General features: G+C 42.2%; 1 protein-coding gene across 3 annotated transcripts in view; it reads left to right on the top strand.

The window, feature by feature from the left end:
- CCDC91 (coiled-coil domain containing 91) overlaps window positions 1-5799 on the top strand; it is a 138273-nt gene extending 132474 nt beyond the window's left edge. The window contains exons 13-14 of one of the 3 annotated variants that reach the window (XR_015728787.1): window positions 3591-4978; window positions 5053-5799. Coding sequence is in view for 2 of the 3 variants with exons in the window: in XM_060684135.2 (XP_060540118.2) it covers window positions 3591-3755 (165 nt within the window). In the remaining variant the exon portion in view is untranslated. Of the gene's footprint in view, window positions 1-3590 lie in introns of all 3 variants that reach the window. The other 2 variants (XM_060684135.2, XM_087873312.1) reach the window with 2 other exon arrangements.
- The last annotated feature ends 11884 nt before the right edge of the window (window positions 5800-17683 follow it).

The following is a 17683-nucleotide window of genomic DNA, read 5'->3' on the forward strand; positions in this document are numbered from 1 at the left end:
CAGGCAAAGTCTGGGCCCCTCTAGCCAGGTGGCAGCCCCATGGATGGAGGAGCGAGGCAATGCAGGCCGTAGGTGTGTGTCTTGGGCAGCGACTTCTCCCTGCCAGGACACCATGGTGGCGTGGCCGTTGTTGCCCATGCGCGCGCAGCCACTCTTCTTACCTTCCCCCATTCTACCCCCTCTTCTTACCTTCCCCCATTCTAGCTGGAGATTCCATCACAGGCCCCAAGAGAAAATGGCTGTCACGGAGCAGGACATTAGCGAAATCACTCCCGTATTTAAAGGAGTAGAAAACAAAACAACTATTAAATTGCGCAAATGTGCAGCATTCCGATAAACTGTAATAAAATACTGGTATTTCAAACTGTTTTAAGAGCATCTTTTATTTCAGCCTTAAACGGCATAACATATTTTAAGAAATTCCTTTTTAGGGAAAGCAAAAGAAACATTGGGGTGAGGTGTTTCCTTGAAAATTAACTTGATTGGATGCTTTGTGTAAAGCAAAATAAATCTCCTTTATAAAGGATGTATTGTGCAATGTGGGCCTTTGTTTTTACTTTGAAAAGAAAACTGATTCTTAACGTGTGCCTGTATGTTGTCATACATTCCATCTCCCCATAAAATAATCCATTTTTTGAGGGGACGGGACAAGGAGGAGAACCGTTCTCCTGCCTTGCAAATAGTTATTGCTCTTTGACCAGAGCTGTCAGGCCCAAAGAATCAAGAACAATATATGGGTTACTTCTGAATTCTTTCTTTCTTTCTTTCTTTCTTTCTTTCTTTCTTTCTTTCTTTCTTTCTTTCTTTCTTTCTTTCTTTCTTTCTTTCTTTCTTTTTTATTTTTAAACAAAACATAAAAACATCCATCATCCAATCCAATTGCAAGTAGTGTGTTGGTCGGTTACAATTTTTTTGTGCTTCATCTCATATTCATCATTTACTAATTCTCTAATTTTTCATATTATCAATCTAACTATAAGGTACAACTATATATCTTTATATCATGATTCTCATTTATCATTCATCTAACAATGGCATTTCCATCCCATTCAAATCATTTCCATATATTGTATTGTAGCATCTATTTCATATTTCATTTCCGTGTTTTATTATCTAGCCATTGATAAAACAAATCCCATATCTTATAATATTGTTTGTCTTCCTGTTCTCTAATTTCAAATGTCAATTTGCTCATTTCAGCACAGTCCATGATTTTCCTAATGACTTCATCTTGTTTAGGTATTTCCTCATTTTTCCAATTTTTAGCAAACACAATTCTAGCTGCTTGAATCTAGTTACTTGATTCACCATCAAGTAACTCAGTTCTCTATTGTATGTTTCTGGTAAGATCCCTAACGACCTTCGCTCGTTCCACCGTGATTTGAAGATCTGGCTGTTTCACAGCCTGGACTACTGATGGGGGCGGGGGTTCTTAATAGATTTTAAATAGATTTTAAATTGTTTTAATTTGGACTTTTAATTTTATATTGTTTTAAGGTGCAATTGTGCATTTTATTGTTGTGAGCCGCCCTGAGTCCATTGGAGATAGGGCGGCATATAAATCGCATTAAACTAAACAAACTAAACTAATAAAAAAAATCTCTGGTTTAAAGTCAATGTGCTTTTTAATCATTTTCTCCAACCATGTGTGGATTTTAGTCCAGTATCTTTGAATTCTTTCTTTCTTGTTATTATCCTATAGACAGAATCTTGCCAGACTAAAGCAATTATCTACTTACTTACTTCGAACTCCTAGAATCCAAGCTGGAAGGTTGTGTACAAGGGTTCTACAGATGGTGGCAGCCCAGTATTTTTATATATTCCAGCAAAATCAGATTAAAGAGTTTGGAGCAATCAATTACATCCAAAATGTTAATGAAAAGACTCTGTGACTATGTTCCAAACAACTTTGGGGGGGGGGAGTTTTTGAGAGAAAAGAAAGTCATTTTATTAATGATTGTCATTATGTATTTTTCTATTATGTATAATTATGAATGAAACCAAAAAAAAAGGCCTTCTAGAATCCTGAAAATGGTTTGAGAATCCCTAAGAAACTATTTTATTAATTCCAAGATTCCTCAATTGTGGGAAATCAGTAGCAAAAAGATGAGTTAAAAAAGGCAGAGGAAAGAGAAGGAAAAGTCAGAATAGAATAGAATAGAATAGAATAGAATAGAATAGAATAGAATAGAATAGAATAGAATAGAATAGAATAGAATAGAATAGAATAGAATAGAATAGAATAGAATAGAATAGAATAGAATAGAATAGAATTCTTTATTGGCCAAGTGTGATTGGACACACAAGGAATTTGTCTTGGTGCATACCCAATACACTGAGCCGAGGTGGTGCAGTGGTTAGAGTGCTGTACTGCAGCTACTTCAGCTGACTGCTAGTTCAGCAGATCAGCGGATCAAATCTCACCGGCTCAAGGTTGACTCAGCCTTCCATCCTTCCGAGGTGGGTAAAATGAGGACCCAGATTGTTGGGGGCAATATGCTATTTAGTATACTGTCGATTGTTGTAAGCCGCCCAGAATCCTCGGAGAGTGGGCGGCATAGAAATATGATTAATAAATAATAATAATAATAATAATAATAATAATAATAATAATAGCCTCTCAGTGTACATAAAAGAAAAGATACATTCGTCAAGAATTATAAAGTACAACACTTAATGATAGTCATAGGGAACAAATAAGCAATCAAATCATACTAGGAAACAGTCAGTATAAATCGTAAGGATACCCACAACAAGGTTACAGTCATACAGTCATAAGTGGGAGGAGATGGGTGATAGGAATGATGAGAAGATTTTTTTTTTTAATTTGATTTATATGCCGCCCTTCTCCGGAGACTCAGGGCGGCTTACAATGCGTTAAGCAATAACCTTCATACTTTTGTATATTTATACAAAGTCAGCTTATTGCCCCCACAAACTGGGTCCTCAATTTACCCACCTTAGAAAGGATGGAAGGCTGAGTCGACCTTGAACCTGGTGAGAATTGAACTCGGAGTAATTGCAGGCAGCTGGATGTTAAATGCTGCCTTAGTAGGAGGCATTAGCCTCCTACGCCACTCAGGCTCCTATTAATAGTAATGCAGAGTTAGTAAGTAATCTTAGTAATCTAAGTCTGTATTACTAAGTAATACAGACTTAGTAATGCAGACTTATTACTTAGTAATAGTAAATTTCCCCCAATTTTTTATTAAACTATCTTACAGTTCTGCCCAAGAAACTTGATACTATGCGACGTGCCAAATCTTTGGTGATGAGGAATAGGGAATTCTGAGTGTTGAAGTCCACACATCTTAAAAGTTGCTGAGGTTGAAAAACCACTAATCTAGAGATGATCTGAGACTTCTTCCTTGTAATAATGAAGCTGGGGAATATAACAGCCTCAGTTTTTGGTTTAGCTTTGAACGACTGGAGCTAGAAGCAATTACGCCAATTATGATAGGTTACATTAAGCCCCTGTGCATTACCCGAGTCCTATGCCTTCCCGTCTCGCGAGTTTAAATCAAGGGGTGTGTTTTTCTTTGGAATTCCCTTGCATTTTTCTTCATGTGTGCTTTTTCTTGTCCTGACAGCTGGATCAAGTGATCCGTCAGCGTAGCCTTTCCAGTTTGGAATTGTTCCTCTCTTGCGCTCAGAAGCAGCTGAACTGTTTGCTGAGGGAAGAAGTCACAGCACCGGAGACAGAAGGAAAGGATTCCATACCGTTGATCACTTCTCTCAAAGATGCTGGAGACTAGACGGAGAAGTGGGATCCATCAGCCGGTCTCGTATTGTTTTGGTTAGATGTTCAGAATCATACTGCCGTCCTTGTAAAGCTAAGGGTTGTTTTCGGTCCCAGCTCCTCAGACATGACAAAACCTCTGTAGTTAAATCAATGATTTCTTTACTAGGAGCGCCAGCAGCCCCGGCAAAAAGTTTCTCTCTCACCGCAGGCTAACAAGTCTGTCCAGCAGGGAGATGAATAGTTGTCTGCCACACCTATTCATCTCCACCCCCTGCCTTTTATCCCCAGAGTTAGGGTGGGGTTTCTCTAGCAGCGGTGGCTCTTCCGTCCCAAGGACCGGCCCATAGATTTCCACTGCTCTCCTCTCCTCTGCCTTCTGTGCATCTGCACGTCAGGCACTGGATCCAGCTGTTCCTCCTCTTCCTCATCAGCCACCTGCAGACCTGGGGGCTGTTGCCTCTCCAACTGAGGGCTGACGGATGGCCCAGGCTCCTACTCTGTCTCTCTCTCTCTCTCTCTTTCTGCCAGCTCCATTCCCTCTTCCCCCTTGGAGCTCTCAGGTTGCCTTGATGCTATCCTGACTCCCATGCCTCCTCCTCATCTGATTCGGCTGTTGGAGGGGCTGGCGGCCAACAGGCCACAACAGGTTGTGTGAAATCTTGGCAAAGCTAATGAGTGCCAATGGCTCCCGCGTAGTTTTAACAAGAAATGCAATCATTCGCAAATCTGAATAAAGCCACATATTCCCAGCAACAGAGTAGGTACACTTGTCCTTTACAAACCTAAGCTTACAAACTTAAGTCTGGAGGCAGCACACCTTTTGCTCTTTATGTCATACTTAACCGGCATTCATCAAATGGAATAAAAGATTTTTTAATGTCAGAAATAAAACGAACTCTCATCCGAATTGAAAACACTAATTGGAGACGTTCGAAGAACAACTGGAATTGAAACGCCTTATTATTTATTTGCATCTGTTCCAAAATGGCCTATTGCATTCTCTACGTTTGTGTCTTTTCATGGAAAAAAAAAACCCATGTCTTTTCAGTTTCATGGTTTGCCTTAAGATTCCCTACTAGCTGGGAAGCCAAATCTGTTCTGTTATTACTTCTATTGTTCTTATAAGTTAGGATTATATCACCTTAATTCATGCAAGGAAATAACAATACTTGAAAACAGCAACAGATTGGGAGATTGTTTAGTAACTGTAAAGCAAAATTACCCAACCTTGGGAACGTGAAGACGTGTGGACTTCAACTCCCAGAATTCATTCACTCCCAGAACCCATGCTGTCTGGGGAATTCTGGGAGTTGAAGTCCACACATCTGAAAGTTTCCATGAGTGAGAAACCTTGCTCTAAAATACATTATGATCTGTAAGGACAATGGTGTCCCTTAAACCAGGGGTCTCCAACCTTGGCAACTTTAAGACTTGTGGACTTCAACTCCCAGAACTCTGGGAGTTGAAGTCCACAAGTCTTAAAGTTGCCAAGGTTGGAGACCCCTTCCTTAGACTATAAAATAAGTTCCATGAAACCTTTTCAGATTTCTGATGGCACTGTGATTTGTTGGGGGTTCGGAGAAGATGTTGAATGTTTTATTCTCTTTTATGTTTCAAAGGGTTTGGAGAAATGTAATAATTGGGGTAGCTTTTGGACGCACTCTGGTATACATTCTTAATTTGGGCTGTTCCACACACCACTAAGAATTGGCCACGTTTTGGGCAAATTCCAGTGGCAACATCTCAGAAGGCATTGGAGCCGTAGGAGGGCAGGTTGGTCTCTAAGTGGCATGTCCACCCCGGCTTTCAATGATGCAGTCAAGTTATAGAAATGTAAGAGCCTCTGACATTTCCATGGCTTTTTGTAGATGTATAAAAGGAACAGAGGAGCTAATACTAATGTAATTGTTCACTTTGGGGTATAAATTTTAATTTTTTTTTCTTGCATTTCTCAATATATTATATATATGTGTGTGTGTTAATGATTTACAGAATGAAATAATTGAGCATCTTAGTGCTTTTAATGCTTGTTACTGTGAAAATTATTCTTTACCAAATAATCCCGTGTTCAGTATATTTCTTCTTCGGTGAGTCTTTTTAAATGTATGTATGAAGTGTGTTTGTGTGGGTCAGTGGTGAAATCTAAAATTTGTTACTACCGGTTCTGTGGGCGTGGCTTGATGGGGGGGATAATATGACTGGGTGGGCGTGGCCAATTTTTTTTTTTTTACTTTTAAAACCATTTTTTCTACAACCTCTTCGGCGAAGAGGTTGTAAAAAAATGCTTTCAAAAGGCTCTGACGATCCAAGCTGAGTTGCCTGATCGGCAGAGGCTCTGCTGAGGTCGATAAAATGAGGACCCAGATTGTTGGGGGGCAATATGTTGACTCTGTAAACCGCTTAGAGAGGGCTGCAAAGCGGTATATAAATCTAAGTCCTAGTGCTATGATGTGATGTAGCTGTTTAAAGGATAAAGAATATTGCTTTCTCTTTTTTCCAGAACTCATCTTTTGGAAATTTACATCTGATTGGCATTTTTTTTTTCCTGTTCCTCCAAGATATAATTTATGTTCTACGTACAGTAAAAAGGTTTTGTGCTGGTTTTGCTGCTTTGGAGAAGAGGATTTTCAGTGGGATCAAAATTTCAAGATGGCGGACTGTCTTCAACCACACTTATCCCTCTTTCTATATCAGGGGTGTCAAACTCAAGGCCAGCGGGTCAGATGCGGCCTGCGGAGTGCTTAGATCTGGCCTGCATGGCCACCCTGGAAACAGAGAAGGACATGTCCGTGGTGCCTCTGCCAGCAAACATGGAGCTCCGATTTCGACCGCGACGGCCTCCTGTAGCTCTCTGCCAGTGCAAACGGAGCCTGGGGAGGTCCACCCGAGCTCCATTTTTGCTGGCAGAGCATTGCAGGAGGCCGTCGCAGCTGAAAACGGAGCCCAGGTGGGCCACACACTGCCTCCCTGATCTTTGTTTTCACTGGCAGAGGGCTGCAGGAGGCCGTCGCGGCCAAAAATGGAACCTCAATAAGTGACATCGAGTTGGCCATGCCCACCTGTGGCCACACCCACCCCAGCCATGCCCCCCCCCCCACACACACACCCCAAGGTCAAATACAACCCTGATGCAGCCCTCAATGAAATCGAGTTTGACACCCCTATTCTACATGCTTTGAGTGTACGGATACTGATGCCTTCACGAACGTTTTGGCCTCCTCTCTTGAAATAATCCCATTTGGATTTAATTCCAGATTAATTAGCCAGAAACTCAAATTCACTTGTTGAACACCAAGCATCCAAATTGTTACAATTCATCCACGGATTGGATATAATTTTTACTTTTGGTCGCACAGTCGGCCAGATGTTTAGACCATAAGAAGAAGAAACATGCAGGAAGTACAGACAGATGTTTTTGCAGCGGTACGTACTGTGCGTGCATGTTCCAATTATGATCTAAAGATGTCCCCTTTGCTGCTTCTTTAAAAAAAATCATGCAGTGGCCTATAAAACCGTATCATAAAATAGCAAAATGTTATGGGTAGTTTAGAACGTTTTCTTTTATGAGGAATCCAAACTTTTGATAGTTCCGATCTGTATTGAAATTCCTTTTAGAAAATAAAATTATGTGGCTCTCTTGGAGCCCTATTTATTTCACAGGGAGTGTTTTACATTCATGACATTGTTTTGAGGTGAATAATTTTCTGCAATAACAGAAGCCACCTTCCTAATTTTTTTTTTTTTTGACTTGCAAACTGTCTCTAAAGAAATAGACATTTTAATACGTGCCAGTTTGGAGGTGGTGGTGGTTATTTTATTTTTTTTCTTCTCATCTGTAATTCTGCACATTTCCAGCTTCCTTATGAACCCAGCATTTTTTCCATTTTTTCCATTGTGCTTTGTGACTAATGAGGCACAAAAATGTTGAAGCATAAATACTTCGGCTACTCTATCTTCTCCCTGTGATATTTTAACTGCCAAGTTGACAGTTGGCTCTAAGAAAGGTAAGAACTGTAGCAGCAACAAAACTGTGGGATGAATTTGTCTCTTGACCACACGCAACTCTAGCACTGCACACAAATACATATGGAAAATTCTCGCTAATATCTCCTGAACTGGAGCACAGACCTGACCCTGCCAAAATATATTAAAGGCTTGTCTTTAGAGAAATCCAGAGACGCCCCATTGGAAGGTCGCTTTTTGAAACTGCAAAATGACAACAATCGAAACAAGTACGCAAGGTATAGATTGCAGTGCCAAACAATTTTACATAGAGAAGACACAACACTGAGATTTCCAGTTTTAGTCTCTGATCAGGGGTGAAATGCTACCGGTTCGGGCCAGTTCAGGCGAACCAGTAGTAAAAAAAAAATGCTACCAGTTTGGGCGAACCAGTATTTCCGACAATCAGCTGTGCCGCGCAATTTATCAGGAAATCCTGCTTTCTAGCAAATCTAAATCACGCGGCACAGCTGTTCCCGCCCCCTCGCTATTCTGCTTACCAGAAAAGGCTTCTTAATCCTCCTTTTTCAGTGCTGCGTGGTAGCGCCTGCACTGCGCCTGCACACGAAGCGCATGTTTGGCGTAAACTGCACACTGTGCGCGCGCAAAGCAAACTGGTAGCGAAGCGAACTGGTAGACTTCAGAGCATTTCACCGCTGTCTTTGATGTTTGTTGGTTTACATCAGGGGTGTTAAACTCACAGCCCGCGGGCCGGATGTGTCACGCACTGGCCACCCCCACCCCCATTTTAGCGAAGAGGAAAAGTTGCGATATGTCACGTGATGACAATGTGACGAAGTGAATTTGACACTCCTGGTTTACATAGAATTAGCCCTCCATTTTGAATACGATAGTTTTAAGGACCTGCTTCAGCTACTCCCTTGGGAAAGCATGACTCTTGAAACAGTTATCGAAAGCAACTTTTACTGAGCGAAAGGGATTGCAGAGGAGTCAGGCGGTATCTGAAGTTCCCGCGCAAAGCATTAAGCTATTCTTCCCAATTCAAACTCCATCCCACTTTGCCAGTCTACCAGTAGCCAATGCAGTGTCATATAGGTGTTTTGAGAACTCTGAGGTGTTAGCTTGATAGCAGTTCATTCCCAGGACTCTGCGACCTTGGTGTCAGGCTAGAACCGGCTGAGAGGAAGCCCATCTACCTTCAAGATAGCCCCCCTCCCTAAATCCCACACGGTTACAGCAAAAAGTGAAAGCATGCAAAGAACACAACCCCAATAGCCTCCTCCCTCCTCCTCCATCATAATGGCTGCGTCCCAGCAGGTGACCTGACAATAGCACAACTCTGCTAGAAAGTAAGTTGGGCTCCAGCACAAATCCGAAAGCTTGGAAGACAAAACCTCTGGTCCCGGTAATTGACCCAGATTGGATCCTGCAATAAAACAGTCCAGTCGCCTTTTGAAAAAGCACCTTTGAGATTTTTGCAGGTTGATTTAGGCATCTGTCAGTCCAATTCATATTTATTATTTAGCATGTGGCATATCTTGCATGAGCTTGCAATATATATTAACGTTACACCTAGATTTAAAAAAAAATACATAATAAAATAAAATAAGATGTTGGATAACCATTTGTCTGAAGTGGTGTAGGGTTTCCTGCCTAAGCAGGGGGTTGGACTAGAAGACCTCCAAGGTCCCTTCCAACTCTGTTATTCTATTCTATTCTATTCTATTCTATTCTATTCCACTCTATTCTATTCCACTCCACTCTATTCTATTCTACCCATGTTAAAAAGATCTATATTCAGATAGCAATGTCTAGGCCATCTAACAATTGAAGTGCAGTATTGTTTATATTAAAAATAAATAAATAAGATACTAGACCAATATATGCACTCATCTTACTGCCAGTCATGATGTGATCTACAGTTTGACGTGGGACCTCACAGTCCCTGAGGGGAGGATGCTATGCCCAATTTATATAATGGAGTTGCTGAGTCCTACAGAGGAATTATTGAGTCTGTCATCTGCACCTCTATAACTGTCTGGTTTGGCTCTGCAACCCAACAAGATGGACACAGACTTCTGAGGATAATTAGAACTGCAGAAAAAACAATTACTACCAACCTGCCTTCCACTGAGGACTTGCATACTGCACAAGTCAAAAAGAGGGCTGTGAAAATATTTACAGACCCCTCACATCCTGGACATAAACTGTTTCAACTCCTACCCTCAAAATGACACTATAGAGCACTGCACAGCAGAACAACGAGACACAAGGACAAATTTTCCCCCCATGCCATCACTCTCAGCATCTCTGGAACCACCTGTCCGAACTGGTAAACAACTAATTCCCACAACACTGTCAAACTACTTAGAAAGATTGTATTACTACTACTCTTCTCATCTTTCCTATTATCTATCTCCTTTTCTACTTATGGCTATAACTTTGTTGCTTGTATCTTTACGATTCATATTGTTGTATTTAGTTCCCTAGTCCGATTTATGTTGATTGCTTATTTAGTATCGTATGACTATCACGAAGTTCTTATGATTTATGATGAATTTATTTTTATGACTATGATCATGATTTATAGCTTTTATGAACACTGAGAGCTTATGCACCGAAGACAAATTCCTTGTGTGTCCAATCACACTTGGCCAATAAAGAATTCTAATTCTAGAGAATCCCGGCAGACATTATGTGAGGTGCGAATCCTATTCAGGATTGTCTATTGCTGGCGTGATAGTTCAAACCTAGCACCTTTTGCGTAGGGTCATTTTAATTGTTCTGATCTAGGCTTCCCAAGAGCATGAAGCAGACTCCTCATCCTGATATCCTCTTTTATTTAGGATAAAGGGAAATTCCTCTCCAGCAAAGTCCCAGCAAACACTCTTTCATGATATTTCACAACTATAGACCTTTATCAGGCTTGGAGAGTTGCCAGGCCGATATCTTCCAAATGCTACGCTGGAGCAACAATTATTTGGCAAGAAGTCAGGAACAGATCTTCACCCTCATGTATTGAACTAATTGTTTCCTGCAAACTCCCCTCCCCTTTCGCTCCTCTTTATTCCCTCTGGGAGGGGCCATTCAACATCCACCTGTGCCTTTACTCCTGAGTCGGTCCTTGTTCCTTAGCTCTTCCCTTCTCCTGGCAGCTCCGCGCATGCGCACATCAGGAACAGGCTCCAGTTCTTCTTCTGCCCCACTGATATCTGATTCCGAAGGCAGCTGATAATTGTTGGACGGCCCTGGCCCCCTCTCTGCCTCCGACGCAGAGCACTCATCAGAGCCTTCCCCAGACTCCAGGACTGGCCCGTGTTCCTCCCCAACCTCCTCACTGTCTGAGTCTGCCACCAGCTCTGCTGGCCACTGGCGGACCACAACATTAATGTCTTTCTATGACTGGGCATCCGGCGACCCATTTGGCTTTCTTTGGGAATCGATGTTAAAAGTTGTCAAATTCATATGACTCAATACTGCCCAGGTCCACAGCCTCACACAGAAAACCTTTGGAAAAGTCTCTCTAATAAGATATTGAGTCCAATTGCACGCAGCTAAGATCACTCAAATGCTTGGGCTAGTCTGATACAAGAGAGAATCAGGATATTTTAAAGACAGTAAACCCATGGGGAGAAAACAGGCTTTCCAATTGTGGTATTAAAAAGACAAAGAAAACCATTTTTTAAAAAAAAAACACCCGACACGTTGAAATATTATTTCTCTCAAATGTTTGGTCATTATTACATCGTTTTGGAATTTGGTTTACAGTCTTTTGTTTGGCACCTGAACTCTTGAGTGTCACGAATGACTTCATTACAGCTGCTTCCAGTTTAAGAGTCAGAAAAGTTAATTAAAAGAACTTTTAAAATAGATTTCTGACGGCATTTGTGGTAAGAAATGAGCACTAACGAGTGAAGAATTGCTCGGAGTTAAGCTGCATAAAATGGGGGAGATTTTTAAAAAAAGTGCAGGATAGTTATACTCTTTATTATGTCTACTGGAGATTTTTGTTTTACTACTCATTAGCAGCTTTTAGAATCTATTGAATAAGCACCTTCTTGACTTTGGAAGTCATGTCTCTCAACCAGGGTGGGCTTCAAAAATTATAGCAAGGGGTTCTCTGCCTTGTTGCTGGGTGGGCATGGCCATGGTGGCTGTCGCCGCTGACTAGACCTCCTGTACCGTAGCGTTTTTGCCCTCCCTGGACTCCAAGGGCTTTCCTTGAGCCACTGGGTGGGCGAAAATGGCCTCCCCAGGCTCTGGAGACCCTCTGGAGGCCCTGTTTCCGGCCTTCTGGTGGGCCTGATTTTTGCCCACTCCAAGCCTCTGCATGCACCCTGCACTTACCTACATCCAAAACAAGCCGCGTGGGGACTCCTGGGAGGGGAGGGGACGGGTAGGCGGGGCCATCCAGGAGTGGGATTTGAGGGGGTTCTCTGAACTGCACAGAACTTAGCTAGAGGTTCTCCCAAATTTTGCAAACTGTCAGCAGCCCACCCCTGCTCTCAACCTTGGTCACTTGAAAATGGGAGGATGTTCATTCTCCAAATTCCCCAATTGGCAACATCACAAGGATGCTGCAATGGTCGTAGGAGTTGCAAGGGCCATTTGAAAGTCCCCCTTTTTAGCATTGTTGGTAACTTCAAACAATCACTAAATAAATGGTTGTAAGCCGAGGCTTACATTCTTATTTGGGGTGGAGTTGTTGACAAACTCGTGTTTATGGTCACTTCAGGGGTGCCCCCACGATGTGGTTACAAGATGTGGACTACGATGTGGTAATCCAAGATCCATTTATTTTTAAAGGTCCATCTTTCATTTCATCTTTCATTTCATTTATTTATTTTGTCAAGCATGTATAACATAACAGAGAAAAGTATAAACATGATTTGAATACATGAAAAGGATACGAGTAAAAAGGGGACAGTAGGACAGAGACGGTAGGCACGTTGTTGCGCTTATGCACAACCCTTACAGAGCTCTTAGGAATGGGGTGAGGTCAACAGTAGACAGTCTAAGGTTAAAGTTTTGGGGGTTTGGGTAAGGTGACCAGATTTTAACATTGGTAAAGAGGGACATTGTGGGCGTGGCTTATTTTGTGGGCGTGGCTAGCTGGTCATGTGACTGGGTGGGCGTGGCTAGCTGGTCATGTGACCGGGTGGCCATGGCTATGTGTATAGGGTAAGGTGAATAGATTTTAACATTGGTAAGAAGGACACCATTGTGGGCGTGGCTTATTGTGTGGGCGTGGCTTGGAGGCCATGTGACTGGGTGGGCGTGGCTAGCTGGTCATGTGACCGGGTGGCCATGGCTATGTGTATAGGGACTACTCAGAGGGCTGAAAAGTCATTTCTGACAGGTCCTCACACTTTTGACTGGTCCTCACACTTATGACCATCCTCACATTTATGCCCGTGCAGCATTCTTAACAACCATGTCACTCATTTCACAACTGCTTCTCTTCACCATGGTGACAAGATAGGGCAAAAACGTAAAATTTGAGGACAGTCGTAAGTTCGAGGACTGGTCAAAAGTGCGAGGACCAGTCAAAAATAACTTTTTCAGCCCTCCGAGTAGTCCATATGCACAAAAGGACTAACCAGAGGGCTGAAAAAAGTCATTTCTGACAGGTCCTCGCACTTTTGACTGGTCCTCACACTTATGACCATCCTCACATTTATGCCCATGCAGCATTCTTAACAACCATGTCACTCATTTCACAACTGCTTCTCTTCACCATGATGACAAGATAGGGCAAAAATATAAAATGTGAGGACAGTCGTAAGTTCGAGGACTGGTCAAAAGTGTGAGGACCAGTCAAAAATAACTTTTTCAGCCCTCTGAGTAGTCCATATGCATTAAAGGATACAGCAATAGAGAGGGATGAAGGAAGGGAAATTAGAGTAGGAGTGAGGGTAAGAGAGGGAGGAAGAGAGGAGGAGGAGGAGAAAGGAAGAGGAAGTAGGGAGGAGAAAAAGAGGGTGGGGGGAAGAGAAAGTAAGAAGGAAAGAAAAGAGAGAGGTGGTAGGTTTGAGGAGAAAGATTGCTGTACAATAAAAAAGATGAAAGGGAAGAAAGCCAACCCCAAGCAAATATAAAGATATTAAGATAAAGAATGAATTGTTAAACTTTAAAGAATAAAAGAGAACAAATATGAATAAATAGCAGTAATTAGAAACACACATACAAACATACAATGTATTTTCTTTGAACAGAATATTTGGCTGGTTCACAAATTTAAACAGCGTTTAGTCATTTCAATTAAATTTACAATTTCTATATTTCCTTTTTCCCATATTTATTCCTCATCTATTTTTTAAAAAAACCAATATTACCCTTCATCCTCATCTCTAATCTTAATCAAATTCAATTTTTCCCTTCTATTCTATATTATACCCCTTCCCATTGTCATCTATTTTTATATCCATCCTTACATTGGTTAATTATGTAATTATGTAATACAGTTGTTTAATACAAATTCAACATTTTAATATAAATCAATTAGTTATATAACTATCTTTTTTGTATATTAATCAATATGAACATGAATATTCCAATTATTTCCATGCAATCCAATTTCTTACAAATCAATTAATTATATTTATCAATAATAATAAACCAAATAATTTCCCCCATATATACTTCCAAACCACAACTTAATTGCTGGGTCGCCCGCCCCTCCTCCCATCCGCGCGGCGTCAGCCTACCCTAGCCCAGGGCTGGGCAATTGTGGCTCTTTTACAATGTTTGGACTTCAACTCCCACCGAGCCCATTCTGGGGAATTGTGGAGAATTCTGGGAGTTGAAGTCCACAAGTCTTAAAGCTGCCAAGGTGGGAGACATCAAGCATGAGGCTGGCCAAGTATCCTCCTTGAGAGACAACAGTTGAACATCAGGAGAGCTGTAAGAGGGCAGGGCTACATTTGGAAATTTTCGCATTTTTGCAGGTGGTGCATTACGATCTGGTGTCTGCAATGGAGAGCAAAATCCGGCTTCTTCTCTCCGCTGTAAGGGCGGCATCAGGATTCCACCTTGGTATATTTGCAGCACAAGGCAGCCCTCCTCTCCTGTCGCTTGGGACTCGGAGCGGTAAACAGCGTCTGGTTCGGGGAGCAGCCGGATTTTGCTCTCCATTGCTCTCTCGGCCCCCTGCAAGCTCTCGTCTCTCGAGGAACGCTCCCTGAAATGGCGCGGGAAACTTTGGTTGGCCTTCTCGAGAGATGAGAGCTTGCAGGGGACCGAGAGAGCAATGGAGAGCAAAATCCGGCTGCTCCCTGAACCAGACGCTGTTTACCGCTCCGAGTCGGCAGGAAACGAGGGCTGCCTTGCGCTGCAAATATACCAAGGTTTTTGTTTTTTTTAACACTGATCAGCTGTAGGTCGGCCCTTTGAAGCCCCGCGGCAAGAGTTCAAACAGTTTTTTTTCCCTCTAGCCATCAGCGGGGACTCAGGAGGCAGAATGAAAAATCGGGACTTTTTTAAAATGCCGCGGGACGCGGGACAAATTGCTCAAAAGCGGGACTGTCCCGCCAAAAGCGGGACGTCTGGTCACCTTAGGTTTGGGGCAATGGTGAAATCCAAATTTTTTTTACTACTGTTTCTGTGGCTTGGTGGGCATGGTGTGGCTTGGTGGGTGTGGCTTGGTGGGCGTGGCAGGGGAAGGATACTGCAAAATCTCCATTCCCACCCCACTCCAGGGGAAGGATATTGCAAAATCTCCATTCCCACCCCACTCTGGGGCCAGCCAAAGGTGGCATTTGCCAGTTCTCTGAACTACTCAAAATTTCCGCTACCGGTTCTCCAGAACCTGTCAGAACCTGCTGGATTTCACCCCTGGTTTGGGGATGAAACCACAGAGTCAGGTAGAGCATTCCAGGCATTGACCACTCTGTTGCTAAAGTCATATTTTCTGCAGTCAAGTTTGGAATGATTTACCTTGAGTTTGTATCTATTGTGTGCTCATGTATTGTTGTAGTGGAAGCTACAATGACTAAGTAGTTATTTACAGGTAGGACATTATAGCAGATAATTTTATCTACTATGCTTAGGTTGGACTGAAGGAGGCGAAGTTCTAAGTTTTCTAAGCCCAAAATTTCAAACCTGGTGGCATAAGGTATTCTGTTGCAAGCAGAGGAGTGGAGGACTCTTCTCGTGAAATATCACTGGACTCGTTCAATGTCCGATATACAGTGTGGGTTCCAGACAGATGAGCTGTATTCGAGAATTGGTCTAGCAAAGGTTTTATATGCTCTTGTTAGTAGAACAGTATTACCAGAGAAGAAGCTACGCAAGATTTGGTTAACAACTCTTAATGCCTTTTTAGCAATCACCCCATATTTTTATTTTTTAAAAAGGCAGTTTCAGTTGTATCGTTGTGGCTGCCGTCTTCACTTTTATGCCATATTCTGCACATATCACTGGGCCATTTAAGTTCAAAACAGTTCTCAGAGAAAATGGCCACCAAGAAAAATTGGTTCAGCTGACTGCCTCATAACTGGCTGAGGAATTCTGAGAGTTGAAGTCTACAAGTCTTAAAGTTGCCAGATTTGCAGGCACCTGGCTTAGACCAATGCCTACTGAATGCTAGGTGATGGGAAGGGCACCTTAGAAAGATGCTCAACCCAAGTATATTTAATTATTTGCCTATTTCCCATGTACTTGGAAAAAATACTTAGGCTGCTTTGCAATACATTTCCATTAAATAACATGTACTGGAAGAAGAGGAGTCTATATACCAGTGATGGCTAACCTTTTTGCCGTCGTGTGCCAAAAGTGGGGGGGGAGTGCGGGAGGGTCGCATGCGTGCATGCCCACACCCCTAATATTAATGTGCCCCGCCCCCTGTGCGTATACATGTGACTCCCCCCGCTTTTGGCACATGATGGTACGGTGGGCCTGGTAGGCCTGCTTTTTGGCCTCCCCAGGCTCCAGAGGCTTTCTAGGAGCCCGGGGAGGGCGAAAACAACCTTCCCCACCCCACCCCACCCCACCCCACCCCCCCCGGAGGCCCTCCGGAGGCCGGAAATGACTTATTTCCTGACTTCCGGTGGGCCTGAAAGGCCTGAAAATCAGCTGGCCAGCACACGCACACATGCTGGAGCTGAGCTAGGGCAACGTTTGCATGCCCACAGATATGGTTCTGTGTGCCACCTGTGGCACGCATGCCATAGGTTCGCCATCACGGCTATATACTGTACTATAGACACATACAAAAGAAAGTTATTTTGTATGTGTTGCAATATTTTCAGGATCAGACTCAATAAAGATAATAGAAGTTAAAGCTTTAAATATATTTCTTTTTAATTATGATAGGCATTCTATATTCACTGAATATTCAAGGTAGAAGCGACGAGAATGGTGAGGGTGGCTCCTTATATATACAAGGGGTGGAGCTAGGAATGGGAGTGGTAAGTTATGAATACATTAAAGTCCAAAGAATAAGTTAACCTCTGATGTTCCATATATACATTATTTACACATTGGAGAATAAGGCATTTACATCTGACAAATCCCCCTCTAAATGCCGGTTCGTTACACAACACCAATTACATTCTGATTCAGGACAATATAATACATATAATTTAGAAGTTAAATATTTGTGTTGTTTAGAAGGTAAGGGTTTTGTTAATATGTCAGCTAATTGTTCAGAAGTATCGCAATGTATTGCTTTAATGAATCCGTCTTGAGACAGTTGTCTCACATGCTTAAACTTTATATCAATATGCCTGGACCTTTGTCCAATTGCATCGGATCTGGATATTTCAATGGCCGCTTTATTGTCTTCATGCATAATAAATGGTAAGGTGGGTTTCTTCCAAACATCAGTGATCAGATCATTGAACCATACAAGGTTATTTGCAGCTTTGGACAAACAAACATATTCCGCTTCTGTAGTAGAAGTGGCTACTAGTTCTTGTTTACCAGTATACCAGTAAACTGGACAATCATTCAATAGAAAAACATAACCAGAAGTACTCT

This window comes from Pantherophis guttatus, chromosome 7 (genome assembly GCF_059756535.1).
Source record: "Pantherophis guttatus breed Tessera chromosome 7, ASM5975653v1, whole genome shotgun sequence".
NCBI classification, from domain to species: Eukaryota; Metazoa; Chordata; class Lepidosauria; order Squamata; family Colubridae; genus Pantherophis; species Pantherophis guttatus.